General features: G+C 41.2%; 1 protein-coding gene across 1 annotated transcript in view; it reads left to right on the forward strand.

Annotated features, from left to right (window-relative positions):
* The first annotated feature begins 1,949 nt into the window (after nucleotides 1–1,949).
* MON2 (MON2 homolog, regulator of endosome-to-Golgi trafficking) overlaps nucleotides 1,950–21,014 on the forward strand; it is an 86,455-nt gene continuing 67,390 nt past the window's right edge. Inside the window, 2 exon segments of the mRNA XM_040552175.1 lie at nucleotides 1,950–2,245; nucleotides 17,785–17,848. Coding sequence (XP_040408109.1) covers nucleotides 2,135–2,245; nucleotides 17,785–17,848 — 175 coding nt within the window. The 5' untranslated portion in view covers nucleotides 1,950–2,134.

A 21,014-nucleotide genomic window follows, 5' to 3' on the forward strand; every position in this document is an offset into this window, starting at 1 on the left:
ATTATAATACAAACAACACATAAAACATTTATTCCTAAGAGAGGGGTAATATTTTACATTCCCAAATATTTATTGCTACTATTCTGAAATTTTTTTACAGAATCCTTACCAAAAGAATTATACACCGACAACTTGTCAATTTTACTCCAATGCAGTAACCATCTATTCCCTCGGTAATTTTACTTCAGAAATAAGGTACTACTCTGTGAAGAAGGGTGGAAAATCAACTGCTATGGCTTTGATTAAAGAAAAACTCATCTATCTTCCATATACATTAGTTGAACAGGCATTCACAATGTAAAAGCAGTCCCCCACCTAAACTGGCTGTTTACAGTATTCTTGTTTCATTAAGCTAAACAACAAGGCCTGCAGGAAGTACATACATACAATCAAATACATACTAATTTGCTTCCCTTAAATGTGATTAATCTCAATTCTTCTTACTTGTCTCACAATTGTTAATAAGGTCCTATGGCTACATGTCATTCTTGCTCATCTCCCTCATTTTGATTATTGGGATAATAATAAAAGCCTGAATCTCTAGCTCAAAATGTCACATTCAAATTCTACCCAAAATACCCGGTCCCTTTTCTTTAGAAAGGCAGTATTATAAAACAGTTTACAGACCCTTATTCCACAACAAATTATTCATTTTTACTTGGGCAGACAGGCAGACTTGGTGAGTATTGACAGGCCCACAGCTAACAGTGTCCAGTAAGCTGTATAAAACAGACAGGTGGAAATGTCCAAACAAAAAGGAAGTAAACAATTAAAGCTTACCTAAGAAATACCTATGCATAGTCATAAATCGACTTAATTAATTTCCTCATTCTCCAAGCAAACCATCCTGGCTTCTTATCGAGGCATTTGGATTGGGTTGTGCACTGCCACTGAGACTGAAGCCCCAAGTGTAAGCGCTTAGGAAAATCCTTAGGAAAATGCTTACTGGTTAAGCACGTAAATAGTCCTACTGAAAAGACTTTTTTGTTTGTTTTAAAATTAAACATATAAAAATCAAAGCCTTTGAGAACACACAAACAAATGCATTTTGAAACCTTAAAAATGCTGTAGACTCCTGGTTTTTATTTGACTGAACACAGGTGAAATCCTGAACTGCTTACCCGAAGGCACTGATCTTAAAATCAGTTATTTATCAAGCAATCCTGCACTTTTTGCTTCTTAAAGCATACCTTAAAGACTTGTGTCTACAGATGAATGTGCTTACTAAGAATAGTAACACCGTGCCACTGGCAGCCTGTTTACGGTATGGTTTGTAATGTGTATCATAGTAAATGAACCACAACAAACTGCTCAAATTTATGACAATTTATTTTCCTTTTTTTTTTCATGAAAAGACAGACACAGAAGACAAAACGGAATCTTAGAACATTCTTTGAATAAAACTGGAGACTTCAGGAAAATCTGAAGAAAATCCATTATTTAAAACAGAATTATTTCAAGTAATAGGCTGTAAAATGTTATCCGCCATTTTGCTTAAGACGATTTTTCAAAACTCTTAGGGTAGAAAGTATGGACTATAGATCAAGTTTTTAGTTCCCTGGAGTTAGGGAATTACAAGAGAATCGCCCTGCATTACAGGCAGACAGCCTTTGAGGCTGAAGACATACAGCTACCAGAATACGGAGAAATCGCTCTTTCAAGAAGGACATTTTGTGAAATTTAACCGCCAGGACGGTCCCCTCAGAGAGCAGCTCCAAGCCAGCCCCATCCTGCGCGGCAGCCAAGCCTTTGCGGTGGCTGAGGTTACACGGGGAGCATTACGAAAACCGACGGTTGGCGGCTGAACATCTTTTTGCGTGTCTTTTCGGGGGACTGTGTTTGAACCAAAACACTTCGTAATTCCCTAACTCCCAGCCGGGAGGAGGCCGCAGCCCGCTGCTCTCCCCGCCCCCCGACTGACGCGCTCCGCTGCCGGCGCCCGGCATTGTGGGAGCGGGGAGGCGGTGGCTCGGAGGAGGAGGAGGAGGAGGAAGGAAAGAGGGAGGAGGGAAGGGAAGGGGCCACGGCTGCAGGTTCCGGTGTCGGGCGCGGACGTGTCGGCCGGGGCCGCGGAACTGCAGGCGCTGCCCCGTCCCCGTCAGCAGCAGCAGCAGCGCCCGGCCCTGGCGCCGCCATGTCGGGGACCAGCAGCCCCGAAGCCGTGAAGAAGCTGCTGGAAAACATGCAGGGGGACCTGCGGGGCCTGAGCCTCGAGTGCCGCAAAAAATTCCCCCCCGTCAAGGAGGTGAGGAGCGGCCGGGCCCGCTCTGGCGCCCGCGGGCGATCGCTTCCAGGCCGGGGGCAGGGGGGGAGACGGCTCCGGGCGAGGGGTGCGATCGCGGCGGCGGCCCCCGGAGCCCTCCCGGCGGAGCCCGGGGGGTAAAGTTTGGGGCTGGCGGCCTCGCATCCTCCGGCCGGGGGCAGGCGGCTTGATGCGGGAGGGGTCCCCGGGGAAGGTGTTATCTCCGGGGGGAGGCGGGCCGGGGGGCCTGGGGGTGCCCCCTGCTGCCGCCTGCAGCCCGCGAAGCCCGGGCTTAGCTCGCTTGTTCCTCCCGCTGTCAAAATCGCTGCTCGTGTCGGCTCGCTGCCTCAGGTCTCGGTTTGCTCCGCGAGCATCCTGAGTTCAATGGTCTTAAAGAAGAGGGTTACTTGAAAACAGAGAGAAGAAGTCTATTTTCCCCTCGTTTTATGTATACGTCTTAACCGCGTGGTTCCCTCTTCATGCAGTCAGTTCAGCTTCTTCCCAGTCAGTAGTTGGTCACTTGTCGGTTTGGAAAATATTTTTGAAGGAAAAACACTAACATATTTACCGGGCTTATACCCCAGAAGCAGAAGGGTAACTGGGAAAACACGAAAAAACCTCTGCCAGTTTGGAAGAAAGTAATTACGTCTGTAATCTGACGTTCGCTCCAATTAAGTGATAGCGTATTTAATGTCCCATAAAGTATTACGTGCTTGAAAAGATTAATTGAAACTAAGTGACCGTGCTCGCTGGGAAAGGCTCGGAGGCATACGCGCTGTAGCAGAGCATGATACTTATGGTTGTAGGTCGCAGGGGATTGCCAGTATGATTTGAGGAATAGTGTGTTGTCATACAAAGCCAAGAAATGTGGCAGTCAGTTGGACAGAGATCTGTGTGTGTTTTGGGGGCAGGTTGGGGTGCCTCTTCCATGGTCTCCTGTGTGTTACTGTGCGACTCCAAATGAGTTGTTGAGTCTCTGAACAAGTTTCCCCGCTGTGATGATGTTTACTGTCTTCAAGATCTATGAAGGGGATGGGCAAGATAATTCTTAAGTTACTGTTTTTGATATTTCTTCATTATATTTGTTGTGCTGTGGGTTAGAATCGCCACTGCATGTGCAGTTCCTGGTTTGAGTTTAGCACACTTAAAATTCTTGTGCAAGTATGACTTTTGTGTTCTTGTTTACATCTCGACGGAAAATTTGATTTGCTTACTTTGTTAATGAAGTGTTTTGAATGAAGTTGTTGAGTTGCCTGGAGTTCGGGTAGGTTTCCTTTACATAATAGTGCGGAAAGGTGTTTGCAGAGAGGGGGAGTTTGTGCCGCTGGGAGTCTTGGCCTCCTGCGGGAGGTCTGGGTGAGCAGCAGTTCCTGCAGGAGGACGGCGGCAGCAGTTGCAGGAAATGCTCCGACTTCCTCGCTTCTGGAAGCCTCCCCCCGCCTCTAAGGGAGCAAGTATCCTTCTTTCCTCTCAAATAGCAACTGCTGGACAGGTATTTTAATTACATGCATTTGTTCTACTCGTGATTAGATTTGGCTAGAGCCATCAGAGGAATGGCATGCTCTTCCAGCTGATTTGGAACAGCGCCAGCTTTTTGAACTGCATTTAAACATAGGCTTTTTAAAGTAAATTTCTACTACTTACAATCTCGGCTTATACTTTCAATGTAATTAGACTGTTCTCACAACCAGCACCTGCAGTGTAGTTTATGAGCTTACCTTGCAGCTAATATGTATGCTTCTGTGTAACACTGTGAAGTCCTACTGTCATAACTTAATTTTGGGCTAGGAGTTTTTCAATAGGTTTGAGCTCTGCTGTGGTTGCTAGTTACATTTGATAGCTACCTCATGCAGGTAGACTGCTTCTAATAGTCCTTTCAGTATCTGAGGTAATCTAAAACTTTGTTCACAGCTATTTGTTGCTGTCACCCCTTTCTGAAATCATGGATGTCTACGTCATTTATTTATTTATATTGTTAAAATTCTGCAAAGTGAATTTAGCTGACAGTTTTGCTGCTGATAAAACTAGTAGTGTAGTTCTCAAATCTACTTGTTGCTCAAATGATTTATTTGAACAAATCCTTTTTTTGATCCATACTGTAAGAACTTAGAAGGTGGTATGATCAGAAAAATAGTGTCCCTTTAATTCAGTAGGGCTTTAGGTTTCACTTTTTCATGGTGCTTCTAATGCATATGTTATTAAGAACTAATGCCATATTTATTAGGTACAAAGAGACCAAAACACTATAAAGTGTTTCTTTGAACAGGCAGGTAGATGACACAGCTGAGGAGCTTTATGGGATTTTGGGGCATGCCAGCAGAAAGGGGACAGCTATTGAAGTCTGTAGCATTGAGACCTTATCCTCTGTTAGAAGACTGAAGTAAGGTCTTAAACCTTGTTGGCAATGGAACATGAACTCTTCACTGTTTTCAGCGGTTTGATCTCATATTTTTCAATTACTTCTGAGACTGTGAAGTTGTGGGGTTTTTTTGTAAGTCGTATTTATGCAGAAATCATGTAGTTGTAAGTCTGATCACCTAACAGTAGCTTCTAAGGTTGATGCTGACACTGTGATAATCCATCAAGAAACCTTGAATTTATAATTTTTTTTCCCCTCTCAGTGTAAAACTCATGACACAATTATGAGGAAAACTTCTTTCCTTCTAGTTAGCATATCGTTTTTAATTAAGAAATAATGGAATAATGAAGTCCATTATTATTCCACATGAATGGAATCCACACCTCATCTTTGCTCCGCGTGACAAATCATGCCCACGAGCACATCAGTTGGTTTTCCCAGGCGATGTCACTTGGTACATTGTAAAATGGGAGCTCCAGCAAGAATCCCTTGGTTTGAAATTTGTGTTGCTGGCGATATTTGGGGACTAATTGATGTAGTAGTCTTACTGTTTCCTAGGTTTGCAGCAAATAGCGATTACTACTTGATTGCACACCCTCATCTGTTCATCGCTAGGTGTTCTCATCTGCTTCTGTTGGATAGGTGCGTGAAGTCCTGCATGATACTTCCTCACATCAGCGCTGACTACAGACGTGCAGCAAGCATGAAAGTTATACACAGTGACCAAAGAGTGATTTGCTGGTTATGTCTGTCGTATGCCAAATCTGCTTATATTGGCAGATGTACAAGGAATGACGTTGCTGGAAAAAAAAAAAAAGTATTCTTATTTTCACAGTTTATTTCCATTTCCCAGTTGTAAAAGTAGACACCAGCCTGGGATGTGATAGAAGCTGTCAGGGCGAGTGTGAATTAAGCAGTAACCTTGGAGTTTGAAATTACAGAGGCTGAAGCAGTCTTTAGTACCAGCATCAGTTGTGCTCCTGTTATCTTAAGTAATCTGACATTTCTCCTAGAAAACAGAATCGTGTAGCCATTATCCTCTTGTTTTTAATACTTTGGGCTCTAAGCTTTGCTCCGTGTTAGAGCATTGCAACACTTAGCTTCTGACTCTGGACTGAAGTGTGTGGTACCCGTGTGGAGCTGGACAGACTGTTTTAACCTGTTAGTGACTGAACTTTCAGTGTCCTTTGCTGGGTGTGCGGGAAGCTGGCTTATTGGAGTTTGTGCTGTCATCCTTAGTGATTTAAGAAAGAAATTCTTTACTGTGAGGGTGGTGAGGCCCTGGCACAGGCTGCCCAGAGAAGCTGTGGATGCCCCGTCCCTGGAGGTGCTCAAGGCCAGGCTGGATGGGGCTTTGGGCAGCCTGGTCTGGTGGGAGGTGTCCCTGCCCATGGCAGGGGGGTGGAGCTGGGTGGGCTTTACGGTCCCTTCCAACCCAAACCGTTCTGTGATGTACTTCATGGCTGAATTTTAAACAAAAAAAAATCTTGAGTAAAACAAGCCTTTTTAACTCAGTGATCTGGAGTAAGAATTTTGGCTTATCAGGAGATAGAAAATAGTTTAGTGTGCTGAAAAAGTTACCTACTTTTTTGTACACTGGATGAAAATACTCATCAGTAAGTTGCGTGTGAGTTAGGTAAGTGATTTCACAGGGCGAGAAACTTTAAAAATATGAGGAGGAAATATTTTTATTAAGCAGAAGTAAGTGAGCAGAAAGGGGGAAAATTTAAGCATATTAAAATTCTACTCTCTCTGAAGCCCAGATTTGTTTCAGCCATATCTAACTCCTTGATATTTAGGTAGATCCAGTCCAACCATCTAAATAGGCTTGTAGTCTCTAGGTTGACATGGGTTGGCTTGTTTGTTTAAAAGTGAACCAAGCTTTTTTTTTTTTTTTTTTAAATAAATAAATAACAAATCTGATCCAGCTCTGCAGAGTTACAGGGATGCTTGTCTTGGTGGGAAGGAAAAGGGAGGGAGCAGGCAGGCTGGGGAGAGTGGGACCGGCAGCCCGGTGGGGCAACAGCGTGCTTTGTGTTTGGTGGTCGTGTAGTGGGCTGTGTGTTTTAGGGTGTTTGCTGCTGGAGTGATTTGGAGCAGTATGTCTGGAAAAGGAATAATGTTCAAGTCCCCTCGGCCTTATGTGGCTATTGGAAGAGCAGCAGCACTTTTTTTTTTAACCTTTGAATACTTTGGTCAGTTGAAGTGCCCTCTAGAGACTCCTGAAAGGTAGCTTTTGATATCCTTTCTCTGCTGTCTCTCTTCCAGACCTTTGTTTGAGATGGAGCAGGATTGCTCTTGTTTAACTATTTATTGAGTTTTATGCACCTTTGGCATAGTGAAATGTTTTGGGGACAGTGTTGTAAATAGATCTGCCGTGTCTAGGAATAATAACAGAATCCAATTTTGCAGTCTTATTTTCCTTCTTTTATTAATAAACGTACTTGCAGACAAGCAACATTAAGTTACTTGAGTGGAAATTAAAAAGGTTTGAGCAGCTTCTGAATAAAGCAAACTTTTGTTAAAATTCTTTAATTGTAGTAGAAGTGATGTGGGCTAGCTGAGCGAAGAGATTTTTTTTTTTCCTTTCTGAGGGGCTGTCTGTTGTGTCTTGTGAACACGGCTTTAGTTCATGCAGTTCTTCCCTGTCGTCCACTCCTGTCCATCGAGATCCACGTGGCAGCTCCGTTCGCTGGGTTAAATCCGTCCGCTTCTGGAATGAAGCGCTGATAATGAGCACATCTTAGGGCTAAAACCAAAACCTTAGTTTGGAAGCCTGCCTTGGTAGGGAGTCTCTCTGATGTCACTGGGTAACTATGAAACCACATGTGTATTGCAAAATGGAAACGTGTGTTAAAAAGATGCAGAACTGTTCATTAGGTTTTAAGGTTGAAGCGATAATCAGGTTCCTAACGCAACTGTCAGGAACAGTTTAAAATAAAAACTAATGTTCAAACAGTGAAACTTACTTGTGCTGTAACGGTAACAACATTTCAGAAAGTTTGTTGAATGTAGTGCAGGACACAAGTCAGAGAAAGCTGAGGAAGAAAGCGGCATGCTGGAATGCCTTGTGATGTGGGTATTTGAGTCACTCGGCGCATTGCTAACGTTGACGGGTTTCTGAGAGCTCTGTGTTCGTGCTGGTCTTGCAGTAAAAAGGCAAGAGCCAAACAGACCAGGCAAAGAACACATCTTTGTACATAGACCATTCCCTACAGTAGCAATGAAGTTTTTGGGTTTTGCGCTTTATTTTGCTTTTAAAATGAATTAAATAATTCTGAAGTTACAGTCTACAGGGAACCTAAACTATAGTGAGCTTTCAGGGTCGGTTAATTTTCATGCCTTCACAGTATTAGTTTGGAAAAATGCAAGCACTCTAGAGTTTTTTTTTACTCGTTTGCTTTAATGGGTATTCACTTATCTCACATTTTGAAGGTTCATTTGAAATAGAGCAAGTGATCTGTAAAATGCACGTTGTCAAAATTTGGGAGCTTGCACTCAAACATATGTCTCATGCATGTGACTGGAAGTTTTTTCCGTGGCATTCTTTGGTTGCCAGCCAGTAGCTGAGCTGATAACTTGCAACAGGTGAGTGCTGATATTTCCTACGTTTCCTCTATAATGCTTAACCTTTACCAGTTGCCACTTTGGTTAGCTTCACGTTTGGGATCTATCAATTTTGCAATTTTTTTTTTTTTCAGTATTGATCTATATGCAGTAATACTTTTTCAACATAATTTTTAAAAATGTACCGCTATGTTTCTAGGGGACTGCCATCTATTCAAATGTGTTCTGAGTTTCAATTTGTGAAAATTCTAGGTTTTGTATCATCATTTTAATCTGTGATAAGAAATACCATGTTTTCAAGAATGGCTGGCACTACGATTATAGACCCATTTCCCCCATCATATAATACCTTACAATTTAATGAATGAATACATGAGCAATATTTTCTGTGCCTCAGTCTGTCTGTAAACTTTTCAAGGTAGACTTCAGAGCAGGCGCCTAGCTGTGGGTGTCTAAGCTCCCTTCATCGACCATACAGGGTCTCTCTGTTACGGAGATACGGGCAATGGAGCGGATGGCCAGGGGATTGCTTTAGTCTGTCACCAACACATTCACGTATCTTTGCCACGTGATACATTAGTGTTTCTTGTTTAGCTTCCAGCAGCTAGTCCAGAAGAACACAGGCCTTCCGTCTGCATGCAGTTGTCTCAGATACGGAGGTCTAAGCTTAAATGACTGTATAGAGCCCCTCCTAGGGGGTCAGCTGAATTAGTCCCAGCTGAGTGCTTCTTAATTCTTGAAGCCTCTTCTTAAACCATCTCCAGTGCAGTGGAAGTCTAGGTGCTTAAATTTGTGCACCTTCATCTCTGCCTACATCCTGTGGCTTCCTGAAGACTAAACAGGAAACCTTTAGCAGAAATTGGAAATACGTGGTGACTTGAGCTCTCAGCCTGAGCCCAAAATGTTAAATGTTGTTTCTTTTCACCAGGTGCCAGGCAAAGAGCCATCGTTGTCATGGGCCTGCAGTCTGTGACTAGCTGATCGAATCTCGTATTTGTGGTGATGCCTCAGAGGTTTCCTAGTGCAATCTGTTCTGAGTGACAAGCTGAAGGCAGAATTAGTTTGAACTTCAAGTTCAAACTCCTAAACCTCTGAAGCAGGTTTTTATGTGCTGATGAGTGTTGTGACAAAAGTATATCATGAAAATTCAAGTGCTCTGTTCCAGTGATTTGTAGTCATTTGTGTTCTACTTCATGGGTCTCTCAGAAATGCATGAATGCTTGACGTGGGCACTGTCAAGATGTCTGTACACTATATATAGGTATAATATTACTGTAATTTATACTTATAATACAAAACTAAATAGGGGGTAAATCCTGATTCTATATTACTGTGCAAGAGAGAAGTGTAACTTAAGAATTTGTTGCTAACTGGCTGTATTTCTTCCGTGTCACGTCTTGGTTAAGTTTTTTTCCCCTCTGTCTACATCATTGCTGTTCAGTAATGGATTGTTGTGTGTTATTCGTTCTGATTTGTTCTATTGATTTATGTTTGATGGCTTTCCAGCTGAGGTGTATTTCGATTGTCAAATGAAAACTCTTGATACAAAATGTTGGCATTGCATTATCTTTACCTCTACATTCATGTCAAGTGAGTTACCTCCAGAGGTATCAGCACTGAAGCAATTTAGATAACACTGGCACCTCTCCTGGCATTCCTGATGATTAACCTTCAGGATTCTGAATTGGCTGCTGATACTGCAAGCTGACAATTTCAGAAGATTAATGGATCAGAGGAGTAACGGTTCCAGTCAAGTGAAATAGCTACTTCTAACATCAGGGCAACTAATATAGTTGCACGGAAGCTGGAGTTGAAATTTTTTGTTAATAATAATTAAAAAAAAAATCTGCAATATCATATCTTGAATTGGTGGAGAAAGTGTATAGTAGAATCACCTAGTGTTCCTGTAATTGAGACTGGCACCATCTTTGCGCAGAGTCAAGTCTAACATGAATTAGTTTGATATCTTCAACTGTAGTCCCTGTTCTTGGGGCTGGAAATGTAAACTAATTATTTCCTTCATTGAGCGTTGGTAGATCATGGTGTAGAATAAACCAGAACAATTTTATTTCCAGGTTAAGTGTGAACAGTTAAAGAAACTAATTTGTATATAAATAGGGACTGACCATCTGCTGCAATTTCTTGTCTCTAAATGTGAAATAAAGGTGATATGAACTTTAAAATGCAAAGTATAATAATTTCTTGTTTAATGAGGGCTATTTAATGATTGATACAAATCACAAATTCCAAAGTTAAAGCTGAAAAACTAGCTGCTGCTGCTTTTGTATGGAAGGTTTTGTTATAGTGAAAGTGGTTTACTGAAATGCAGTCTTCAATTTATAGAGTGAGAAACTTGTGTGAGAATTACAGAATTAGAAGTGGTTTGAAATAATTATTGTTTTTAGTTTTACCTGCTTTCTTTCACTTCTTGTACATATATCCAGTGATAAACACATCTGAGCAGTGATTGCAGCAGGTGCACATTCTCTACAGCCTCCCATTAGTAGTTGTAGGGATTAACAAGCTCTCCCCTTAACTTTGTCATCTTCAGGCTGAACAAATGCGGCTCTCGCATCGTCTCCTTACATACTGTTCTCTACCCCTCTGACCATCTTGGTAGACCCTGACTGGACTCACCCCATCGTGTCAGTGTCTGTGTGGGGAGCCTGAAGCTGCACGTTGTACTCCAGCAACACTCTCACAAGAGCAGGAGCGAGGGGGAGACTCCATCCCTCAACCCGGTGAATACATTTGCTCATACAGCCCAACGTGCAGTTGGCCACCTTTGTGGCAAGGACTTGCTGCTGGCTCACGTTCCACTTCATTATATACCAAGACCCTGCGTCATTTTTTGCAAAGCTGGAAAATCAGTCTAGCTGGTCAGCCCCTAGCCTCTACGGCTGTATGGGGCTGTTCTCCCGAGTGCAGGAATTTGCGTTGGCCTAGGTTGAATTTCATGAGGTTCCTACCAGCCTGGCTGGGTTCCTCGGAACAGAAACCCACCTTCCGCTATATGGCAGTGGATACCTGTCTGCAGACCCTATTCCATTACCCAGGCTGCTAATAATGACGTTAAATGGTATTAGCCCCACTGTCCCTCCTTAGTCAACCACTAGTAACTAGTTGTCAGATGGATTTCATAGCACCTGTAATAACCCTTCGAGCTCAGCCGTTTAGCCAGCTTTCCACTTGCTTTATTGTTCACTGTCTTTCTGATCTGACTATAAGAATACTATAGGAGGTTGCATCAAAGGCTTTGCTGTAGTCACACTATAGGGTATGTGCTGCTTTCCCATTACCCACACAGCCCATCATCCCGTTTTAAGAGGCACTTGGGTTGGTTATGCTCATGCTAAATTCACGTTGGCTGTTCCTAGTCTCCTCGTCCTGTGTGTGCCTTGAAATGCCTTGCAGGAGGATTTGTTTCATAACCTTCCCAGGGACTGATGTGGAAGATACTGGCCCGAATGCTCTTCCTTGGCCTCCTTTGAGATGTGTGTGGTGCTTAGCTCACCCCAGTCCAAAAACCTTCCCCAGTCACCATGACCTGGTAGAGGGCGGCCTTCCAGTGACGTTGGCCCTTGGGCACGTGGGCTCCTGTGTTGAGCTGACTGAAGCACTGAGCTCACGTACTCCCAAATTGTGCCCACCTTTCCAGCGGGTGGTGTTACGTTCCCAGAGGCTTTACTTGTACCTTTGATCCAAACCAGCAGAATGTGAGCAAGCTCTAGTCCAAGCATGTTAAATCATCCAATATAATAATTCCTTTTGAGAATCTTCATCAGACCAGGACTAACTTCAGCAGTTTAAATCACAGATGGAATAAACGTATATGAAAGGGAAGGGTCTGAGCAGGGATTGTACTCCTGAGGAGGCGGATAAAAACATGGAAGGAAGGTACAGTGCATTTTCACGCAGATGTGGTACACTCGAGTGCTTTCATGGGGTTGGTTTATTGTGGAGCTTTTTGTGTGTGTGTCCTTTCCAAATAATAGTTTAGCAGTGCAGTAATGGTCCAGAATGTGCTTTTGCAAAGCAAGCTGGAATAACATTGATGTGAAACTGCACTTCAGGCAGGAGAATCTCTTATCTAAGCTATTGGCTATAGGGTTAGTGTTCCGGTTAGAAAGGCAAAAAATGACAGATAGGAAAAAATTGCTCTCTTTATTTCACGTAATGGCTGTGAAAGTGACCATAATAACACACATTATTCTCATCCAATCTTAGTAAAAGGTTTGCAAACAGTATGATGTAAATGCCAACACAGGCCATCTTACCTGAAAGTACTGAATGCTTTTCCTTTCAAAAGAGAGGAATCAAAAACTTGTGTGGCAAATTTTATGGCAATATTGATCTCTCTGGAGACAGCAGTTTGTTCTGAGCATATAATTGAAACCTCGATAGTTATTCAGTGCACTCGTGGTGGAAATGTTGGGGTTTATAGTGTTTTGGTAAGAATACTATCCAATCAGAAGCTCATGTGAAATATATATTTAAAGTTGAATCAGTCTTTAGTAGAAATTAGTACGTGCCTGGCTGTTTGCGTGGTAATATCATTTTTGGTTTTAAATAAAGAAGGTGCTGACTTCTGGCTCTAATTGTGAGACGCCAGTTTCTTCAAAGATCAGCAAGTTGACTCTTCATAAACCCTCCTAAAAATCTTTTCTGAAAACTTTTAAAGATTGCTGAAACATTAAAGACAAAGGGAAAAGGGCTGCTGATGAGAAAGAGATTCAGGATTACAATTTCTTGTTGTCTTTCCCCTAGGAAAAGTAGTCAACTGGAGTTGTTTCTCAGGACGGGTAGCTCGTTCACACTTACACCAGATTAAGAGCGTTGGGATCTCTGTGGAGCAGCTGAAGTGCCATCAGATCCCATCCCAGCTGGCCTGGTGGCACCTTGCTTCCCTGCCCACATGCATTGCCACTTTGCACTAGGGCTTTGACAGTGGTTTTGTTTGTGAGAAGTGAACCACCACCCTAAACAATTACGCAGTTATGAATTCAGGCGCACTGCGTGCCGTTATTCCTTATGGCCTCTCTTTTCTTGGGCTGCCAGGTAACATTATCATCGTGGTGGTAGCTATACTGGCATCTCTTGGTAACGAAGGCTGATCCACAGCAGTGAGGTTTGAGAGCTTTCAGTCCCTGAGAGACGGATTTGAGAAACTGGTGCGCTGCAGGAGCTGCTGTCACCGGGCTGTGGAGACTGGTGGCTTCCCATTTCATTTCCCATTTCAATTGCATACCCTAATCGTCCTAATGTTTAATTAGTGAGTTATAGATCTTTATATTCCATACATGTGTGATTTACATGGAGAAGCTTACATCTGGGACTTGAACGCTGCTGGTTGTTGGAAGATGTTGGTTCTGCCCGAGGCTGGGTCAAAGCTTTGCCTGGCAGTAGCTGGGCACCGGAGCAGGAGCAAACTCTGTGCCGCCCGCTTGGTGCTTCTGGCCCTGTATAAGGGCTGATGTTGCCAAAAAGCTGGAAGGTTCACACCATGCGTGTTTGAACTGAGGACTGAGAAATTCATGAGAAGGGGAAGAGTTCTGGATCTGAAAAACTCAAACTCTTGATTTTTGTTGATAAATCCTCCGCTTTCGTTTGATTTCAGAGAATCATGGAATCATAAAGGTTGGAAAAGCCCTCCAAGATCATCTGGTCCAACCATCCCCCTACCACCAATGTCACCCACTAAACCATGTCCCTAAGCACCAGGTCCAACCTTTCCTTGAACACCCCCAGGGACGGTAACTCCACCACTTCCCTGGGCAACCCGTCCCAGTGCCTGACTGCTCTTTCTGAGAAGAAATGTCTCCTCATTTCCAACCTAAACCTCCCCTGGCGCAACTTGAGGCCATTCCTTCTAATCCCATTACTAGTGATTTCCAGGTAACCAGCAAATATGTGGCAAGTTGCAAGGAAGCAGAGCGATGGTGGGACAAGTGCTTGAGCCCAGAGGATCCCAATGGGTTTTGCTGTGAGATTATAGACTGCTTGATTAAAAGCAAATCAAAGTATGCAGAAGAGATTCATCTGAATATAGGCAATCACTGAGAATCCATCTCTGCTCCTCATTGATATTTCTCCTGCCAAAACTGAATGCTACAGTTACTGCACCAGAAACACGAAACAAAACCCAAAACACGAAACAAAACCTAACAGTGGCAAGTGGGCATTTGATTTCAGTCCATTTCAGTTATTAGGGTGGCAGAATTGGAAATCTAGTTGACTGAAGTTTTCAGGTACACTTGAGCTTTTTATGTTACGGGAATTATGTATGCATTTGCTGCTTCTTAAAGAGGTAACTGACTTGCTCATTAGACTGCTGTTAACTGTGGTGCTAACAGAAGCTCTGATTATGTTACTTTTAAAGCGGTGACTTCTTAAAAAAATCATGGCTTATATTTACACGAAAGTAAATTACTGTATGTACACCAGTAAATGCACAGGTCGATGCTGGCCATCTCCCTGATTAGTGTTTTTTATGGTATCCTTTTCTGATGGGGCAGTCACCCGTAGAGTGCTGCAGGAATGCTCAAATTGAAGTAAATTTGTAAACATAGTACCTATTATTAATACCTATTTTCTTTTGCCAAGTTAAACTGAGGCTATCCAAGTACACTGTTGTACTGATGTGTGTAGCATAGCCAGATAACAGTTTATAGTCTCATTTTTTTCTGTTGTTTATTTTTCAACTAAAGTCCTTTTTTGTAGATGTTACGTGGTTATTTTTTTACATATGTAGTAAAGTGTTTGTTTTTTTAGTAGGGTGTGTGCAGTGTAGTTAGTTTTAAACTGTAAGCAATTTGATTTGGAATTCTAAATAGAAACTGGAAAACAAAGCATAACCCAGAAAATAACAGAAATTCCTATATACTTTGGAGAAAAACTGTCATATTCAGAGTGGTAGTAAAAGCTATGAGAGCTGTTGTTTTGGTTGTTTTGTTTTATCTTTTTTTTTTAAATCTATGCTATTTTATGTGAAAGGTAACAGACAACTAAATGGGAGATGTTCTGTTGTAAATCAATTTTTTCCTTTTTTTTGTGCTATGTTTGGAGTATGTGCAGGTGTTATGCGTGTGGCAAGCTCATTGTTTGATTCGGAGGGAATTTGTCAATGCTGGCAAGAAATAAATCACTTACCAGTAGATGTGATGAGGCTTAGTTTGACAATAATTGAAGTTGGACTGTGACGAATCCGTCATATTAATGAACAGGAGCAATTTGTTGTGACAAGATTTCCCCCCCCCATTAGTTGACATTTATAACTGAAGTAGGACAGGGATTGATTTAAAACTTAGACACTTCAACACATTAAGTTAACATAATTGAAATAAATGAGAGTAGTCTTTGGCATTCCTCATTTTCATTATGTGGAAGATCTATTTGCATCTTGCTTTGTGCTCATTTGAGCATGTTGCCTGTTACTTCAGACACTGTTGATACTGTTCTATAAATATGTATGTTTTTTAAAGTAGAAACACTGTTCAGCAAAGCTTATGTAATTCCCCAGAATTTCACAAGTGTATTGAAGCGGTGGTAGGCCTGCGTACAGTCTTCCTATGTTTATGTTTGGAAACGAAGTAAATGGTGGAAATTTGAGTTCCATTTTTTAAATTTAGCTCATTTGAGAAATGCAAAATCTTAATGAAAATACTTGATTTTGAATTTACGCAGTCATCTTAGTCTGGCTTTCTGGGAAATTTTATTGGGACAGTGTTTCAATGGAGGGGAAATGTTACTGCTTGGTAGAACTACATACGGTTGCTTTCATATTTCTGCCGCCACAGATTGCTTCTCTACTTGGTTTCATACAGTGATAGCACGCTTCTCTGAACAGTGATGTAAAATCCAAGGTGTCCTGGTTTCAGTTAGGACAGAGTTAATTTTCCTCCTAGTAGCTGGCAGGGTGCTATGTTTTGGATTAGGATGAGAAGAGCGCTGATAACATGCTGATGTTTTAATTGTTGTAGAGCAGTGCTTACACCAAGCCAAGGACTTTTCAGCCTCTCTCTGTCCTGCTAGCGAGCAGGCTAGGGATGCAGCAGAAGCTGGGAGGGGACAGACCCAGGACAGCTGACCCAAACTGGCCAAAGGGGTATTCCATACCACCTGACGTCATGCTGAACAATATATAGGGGGGGGCCGGCTGCTCGGGGATAGGCTGGGCATCGGTCAACGGGTGGTGAGCAATTGCATTGTGCATCACTTGTTTCGTACACATTATTACTATTAATACTATTATTATTATTGTTGTTGTTGTTATTCTTTTCCCTGTCTTAATAAACTGTCTTTATCTCAACTCACAGACTTCATTTTCCCGTTTCTCTCCCCCATCCCGGAGAGGGAGGGGGGAGGGTGAGCGAACGGCTGTGTGGTGTTTGGCTGCCAGCTGGACTAAACCACAACACAAGGAAAAGTGGAAAAGCTTAGTGTGTAAAGTACACAGAAACATGAAGCTGAGTTAGAAAGTGCAAGTGCTTTAAAATTTGACCGAAAAATATTCTCCAGAAACACGTGTCCTGTCATTTGGGAAAAACGGTTGCATTTATTTTTGGTGCACAGTGTGCTCATCGAAATTTCTTTAGTTGTTTCCGGAGGTTTAAGATGTATTAATGGAATTACAAAAAATGGACAGGAGCCATTTGCAGTGTATTTTGAATTTTTTACATAAAACTTGCCAGAAATCTTAATTTTGAAAGGGAAAGAAAGCATCAGTGTTAAATTTTCAGTTTGACTTGACTGCATTAGGAAACAGGACTTAGTGATTTATGCTGGAAGGTGTTCGTGGAGGCTAAGCGGGGAGCTGCTGATACCCTATAGTGGTATGTGACCTCCTTGCTCTGCCCTTCGGTGCAGCACCAGTGCTCAGCTCCCACGCGCATCCCTCCCACCCAGGTGTCCAGCTGGGATTTCAGGTAATGCTCGTGGGGAGGTCAGGGCGCTGTCGGTGTGGCATGGTGGCCAGAATTGAATATTGTTAGGAAGGCTTGTGGAAGTTGGACGTGGTGCTGCATGGGGTTAATTTGTATGGGGAATTCCGGACACAAAATGCATGGGAAGTTGGGTTTCCTTCCAAAAACGTTAGTAAGAGTGTTAGCTTGCAAACCAAAAATGCTCTTACCTGATCTGAAGAACAGTGGTAGAATTCGAGTGTAGTGTACCACATCTGATTTATTAATTGGATTTCACTGCTTAAGTCTTATGTATTAAACATTGATACAATTACTGATATTCACAATTCCTTCAGCATTTCAACCTGATGAATGTGACAGGTTATAATGTATCATGGTAGATGTTTGACAGGTTGAAACTGTATGAAGACTACTTGCCTTTTTTTTTTTTTGTTAGTGAGTTTTCTCTGCATTCCTAAGACTGGAAAATAATAGAATGAAAACAGTGTCTTCTAAAAATATCTGCCCCACAGATTATACCCCTTTCTGTACAATTCTGGAAAGGAGTTTAAATTCTACATTAGCGCTGCTTGCTGAAAACACTAGAGATTTTTTTCTCTGAGACTGTACATTTCTATTTATCTTACATGTTTATTTCTTTGCAGATACTGATGTGTGAAATCGCATCTAAACTACTTATTTTCCTTCCCCTACAGGCTGCTGAATCAGGAATAATAAAAGTGAAAACGATAGCTGCACGGAACACTGATATTTTGGCAGGTAACTATTTGCAGTACAATGGGAAAAATAAACTTGGGTTACATATCAAAACATTAAAGATGAGTCTTGGTTACGTGTTATAATCCTAAATGCCTTTTAGTGTGTGCTACATCAGTGATGCTTGTTGGCACCTAGCAAAAAAATCCAGTAATGTTGAAAAATTCTACTTCTCTATCATGCTCAAGCTATATTGATGCTGAGAAAGGTCTCCATTTTCAGTGGTGGTTCTACAAAAGTAACTATCCACTTAGAAAAATAACATGAAATTATTAGGCTTCAAATTCTCCATATCTTACTCATTGTCTACGTTCACCACAGCTGTTGTTGAGAGCTCTGTGTAGCATCCTGCAGTGTGATCCCCATCTGTGTGTTTACTGTGAGAGTCTAGCCTTTGGAGACTTGTACCTGGCAGGCAAAAATCCATCTTAATCTGAGACAAGGTCATTCAGTTTGAGATGTGCCATTGCCTTGAGGGACAGGAGAGCTGCAGCTTTGTAAGTGCTTAAAACAGTATCCCTTGACTTTCTTCAGCTGTATTAAGTAGTATGTAAATCGATGGCTTCTTACCAGTTGCTGGTAAAGCCTTTGGCCAGATTTGAATACCCCTGTATGCTTGAGTGTCTACCCTAGCTGTAGTCAAAATCCTTATGAAGATAAATTATTTTAAAGGTCCAAATTAAATAGATGTAAAACTATTTCTTTCTTTTGAGGTGTGTAAATCAGATATTGTTAAGGAGGCAATTTCTAGGATTACTTGAAGTAGCAGTCCCACCCTTCAATATTTCACTTTAATGCCTCGTTTTTATTTGTTTATTTTCTTTGTTTTTCCTGCTGTCATGAATGCTGACATAAGTGGGAAAGCTATGCCAGGTAATGTCAGCTATGCATCAAAATCTATAAATGAACAAGAGAAATCTCTAGTTAGCTATTTGGGAAGTAGCAACGTTCTTTGGCATATTACTACGTAAAGGTCTTTACATTTTAGAAAGCTAGTTTGTGTTCATGGAAGGTTTTTTTTTTGTTTGTTTGTTAGTTTTTAATCTTCATTTCAAAGTGCAGAGATGCAAGAGATTATTGGTTTGGGGCATGGATAGGCAGTCATTTATCTTTCGGAGGGAACACCTGGTAGTTGGTCAATTTTTGTCATTAGTTTTCATTTGTAAGGTTTAAACTAGAATGTAGTTAGCATTTGTTTCATTCATGAAAAACAAAACAAACAAAAAACCTGAACAATGACAGTAGAGAACTAAGGCTGTGTCTGGTGATGTGCTTAACTTGACGGAATTCTGAGGTCACTGATGTAACTTGTCTTCTCTTAGGAGAAACAAAACAAAACAAACAGTATCAGTCTTCATTCTTGGCAGTCTGCATGTGCTTTATAGTTTATTTATGAGGATTTGAGTAATTCCAAAGAGAAGTGAGCCTGCGATTTATAGCGTGGCAGACGAATGTGAGAAATTATTTCCATGTGGCTCTGAGATGTGCTATTTTTAAGTAATTCATGCTTTTTGCTTTAGATGTTCTTTTTAAAAAATTATGATTATGATCTTTCTGATGGAATGAAGTAGTAAGTCTTACTTTCCCAAAATTTCTTTTTCGACATGATTTGTTATGGTAGGTGTCTTTTTTAATACACTCTTTTGTAATTTTGGTATAGCAAAATGGAAGCACAAACAGATGTAAGAACATTTTTGTATGTTCTAAGACTGAAACTGTTGTAGCAGTTGGTACCAAACTAGATCGACCAAACATTAATTTCAGCTTTATAAAGTAAAAGTGCTTATATAGGTCCTGTTGTGAAATTGCTTCTAGTGGATTATAGGAAAAATACCAAGTTTGATTTTAAAATGATGATTTTAAAATCTTATATTAACAATAAAAGATTTTTGGTATCTTTTTAAAAAAAATTTGCTTTCTTCTTTCTGTCAGTTTCTGACTTGGTGGCAAGTTGGAAAGTTATATGAGTAAGGAAGCTTTTGTATGCAGTCCAGTGTGAGCTTTATAAGCTCTCTCAGCTGTGTGTCGTGGGCTCTAAAGGCAGCTTAGTCCTATTGTTCGCACTAGACACTGGCAGATGCCTGAAATTACATGTCTTCATTCATGTTTATACTCACATTTTAATTGTCTTCAGTGAGGCATTTGGTGCAAGGTCAGCCTCTGTCAGCTGGACGTGAAGAGTCTGACATGACTATGGACTGCCTATGTGTCAGTATTACCTTGTGAGAGCTACTACATTGTTTAAAAAAAAAAAAAAGAAAAAGGCATCTATTTTAGCCTATTGTTTACAAAGAAATTTGTTAGTCATGTGCTAGTACTTCGGTTTAAAGTATGATTAAAATATGTTTTTATAGTTTTTACCCTGATGTTTGTCATTTTTTTTCAAGTCGATTGTAGTGATACTTAATAAAAAAACCTTCATGAGAGACAAACTTCAAATTGTTCAAAAAAAAAAAAAAAGAACTTGATCATCTTGCATTTTTATGTGGGAATATATGTTTTGTTTGTGGTAAGATCTGTGCTCTAAAAATGTGTTAGTCTTTTTCATAAATGTATGTTTATTATAACAGACTAAAACACATTGGATGACATTCAGTGTAAGAACACAATCAATTTTCAGCTGTGAGGAAATTTTTAGCATCTGAAATGAGCAGCTGAACTCCTAATAGTTTTCATGAATGAACAACAACATATGTGGAATGTTACATTAATTGCAAATTTTTTTCTCCTTTAAAAAAAATATCCTGAAACTCGTCATTTCTCATGAAAATGCTTCATTTTAAGAAGCTGCCATTCCTCACTAAAACACCGGTTGAAGGTGTATGTATCCAGGATACAAACGTTCAAGTCTCCTTCTCCTCCTGCTTTATGGATGGCATTTTGTTCTTCCGCTTCCTTCTGAGAACTTGGTACTTCTTGTGCCATGCATTGTGTTGCTTCTGAATTTAGTTCTGAGGTGGCATAGAGCAGAAGGAAAAGGCTAACAGAAGGAGATTGGACAGAGAGAGTTTTGGGGTAGGCAGAACCTTACAAACCTTACAAAACCAAATGGATTCTAAGTGGACATTTTCAATTTGGAAAGAAAAAGTTGCTCAAAGAAAGGCGAAATGTCGAGAAAGGAGAGAGAAGGTGCTTGGAATTAGAGCATTAGGGTAGTTGTGGAGGTGAG

Source organism: Cygnus olor, chromosome 1, assembly GCF_009769625.2.
Source record: "Cygnus olor isolate bCygOlo1 chromosome 1, bCygOlo1.pri.v2, whole genome shotgun sequence".
Taxonomy (NCBI): domain Eukaryota; kingdom Metazoa; phylum Chordata; class Aves; order Anseriformes; family Anatidae; genus Cygnus; species Cygnus olor.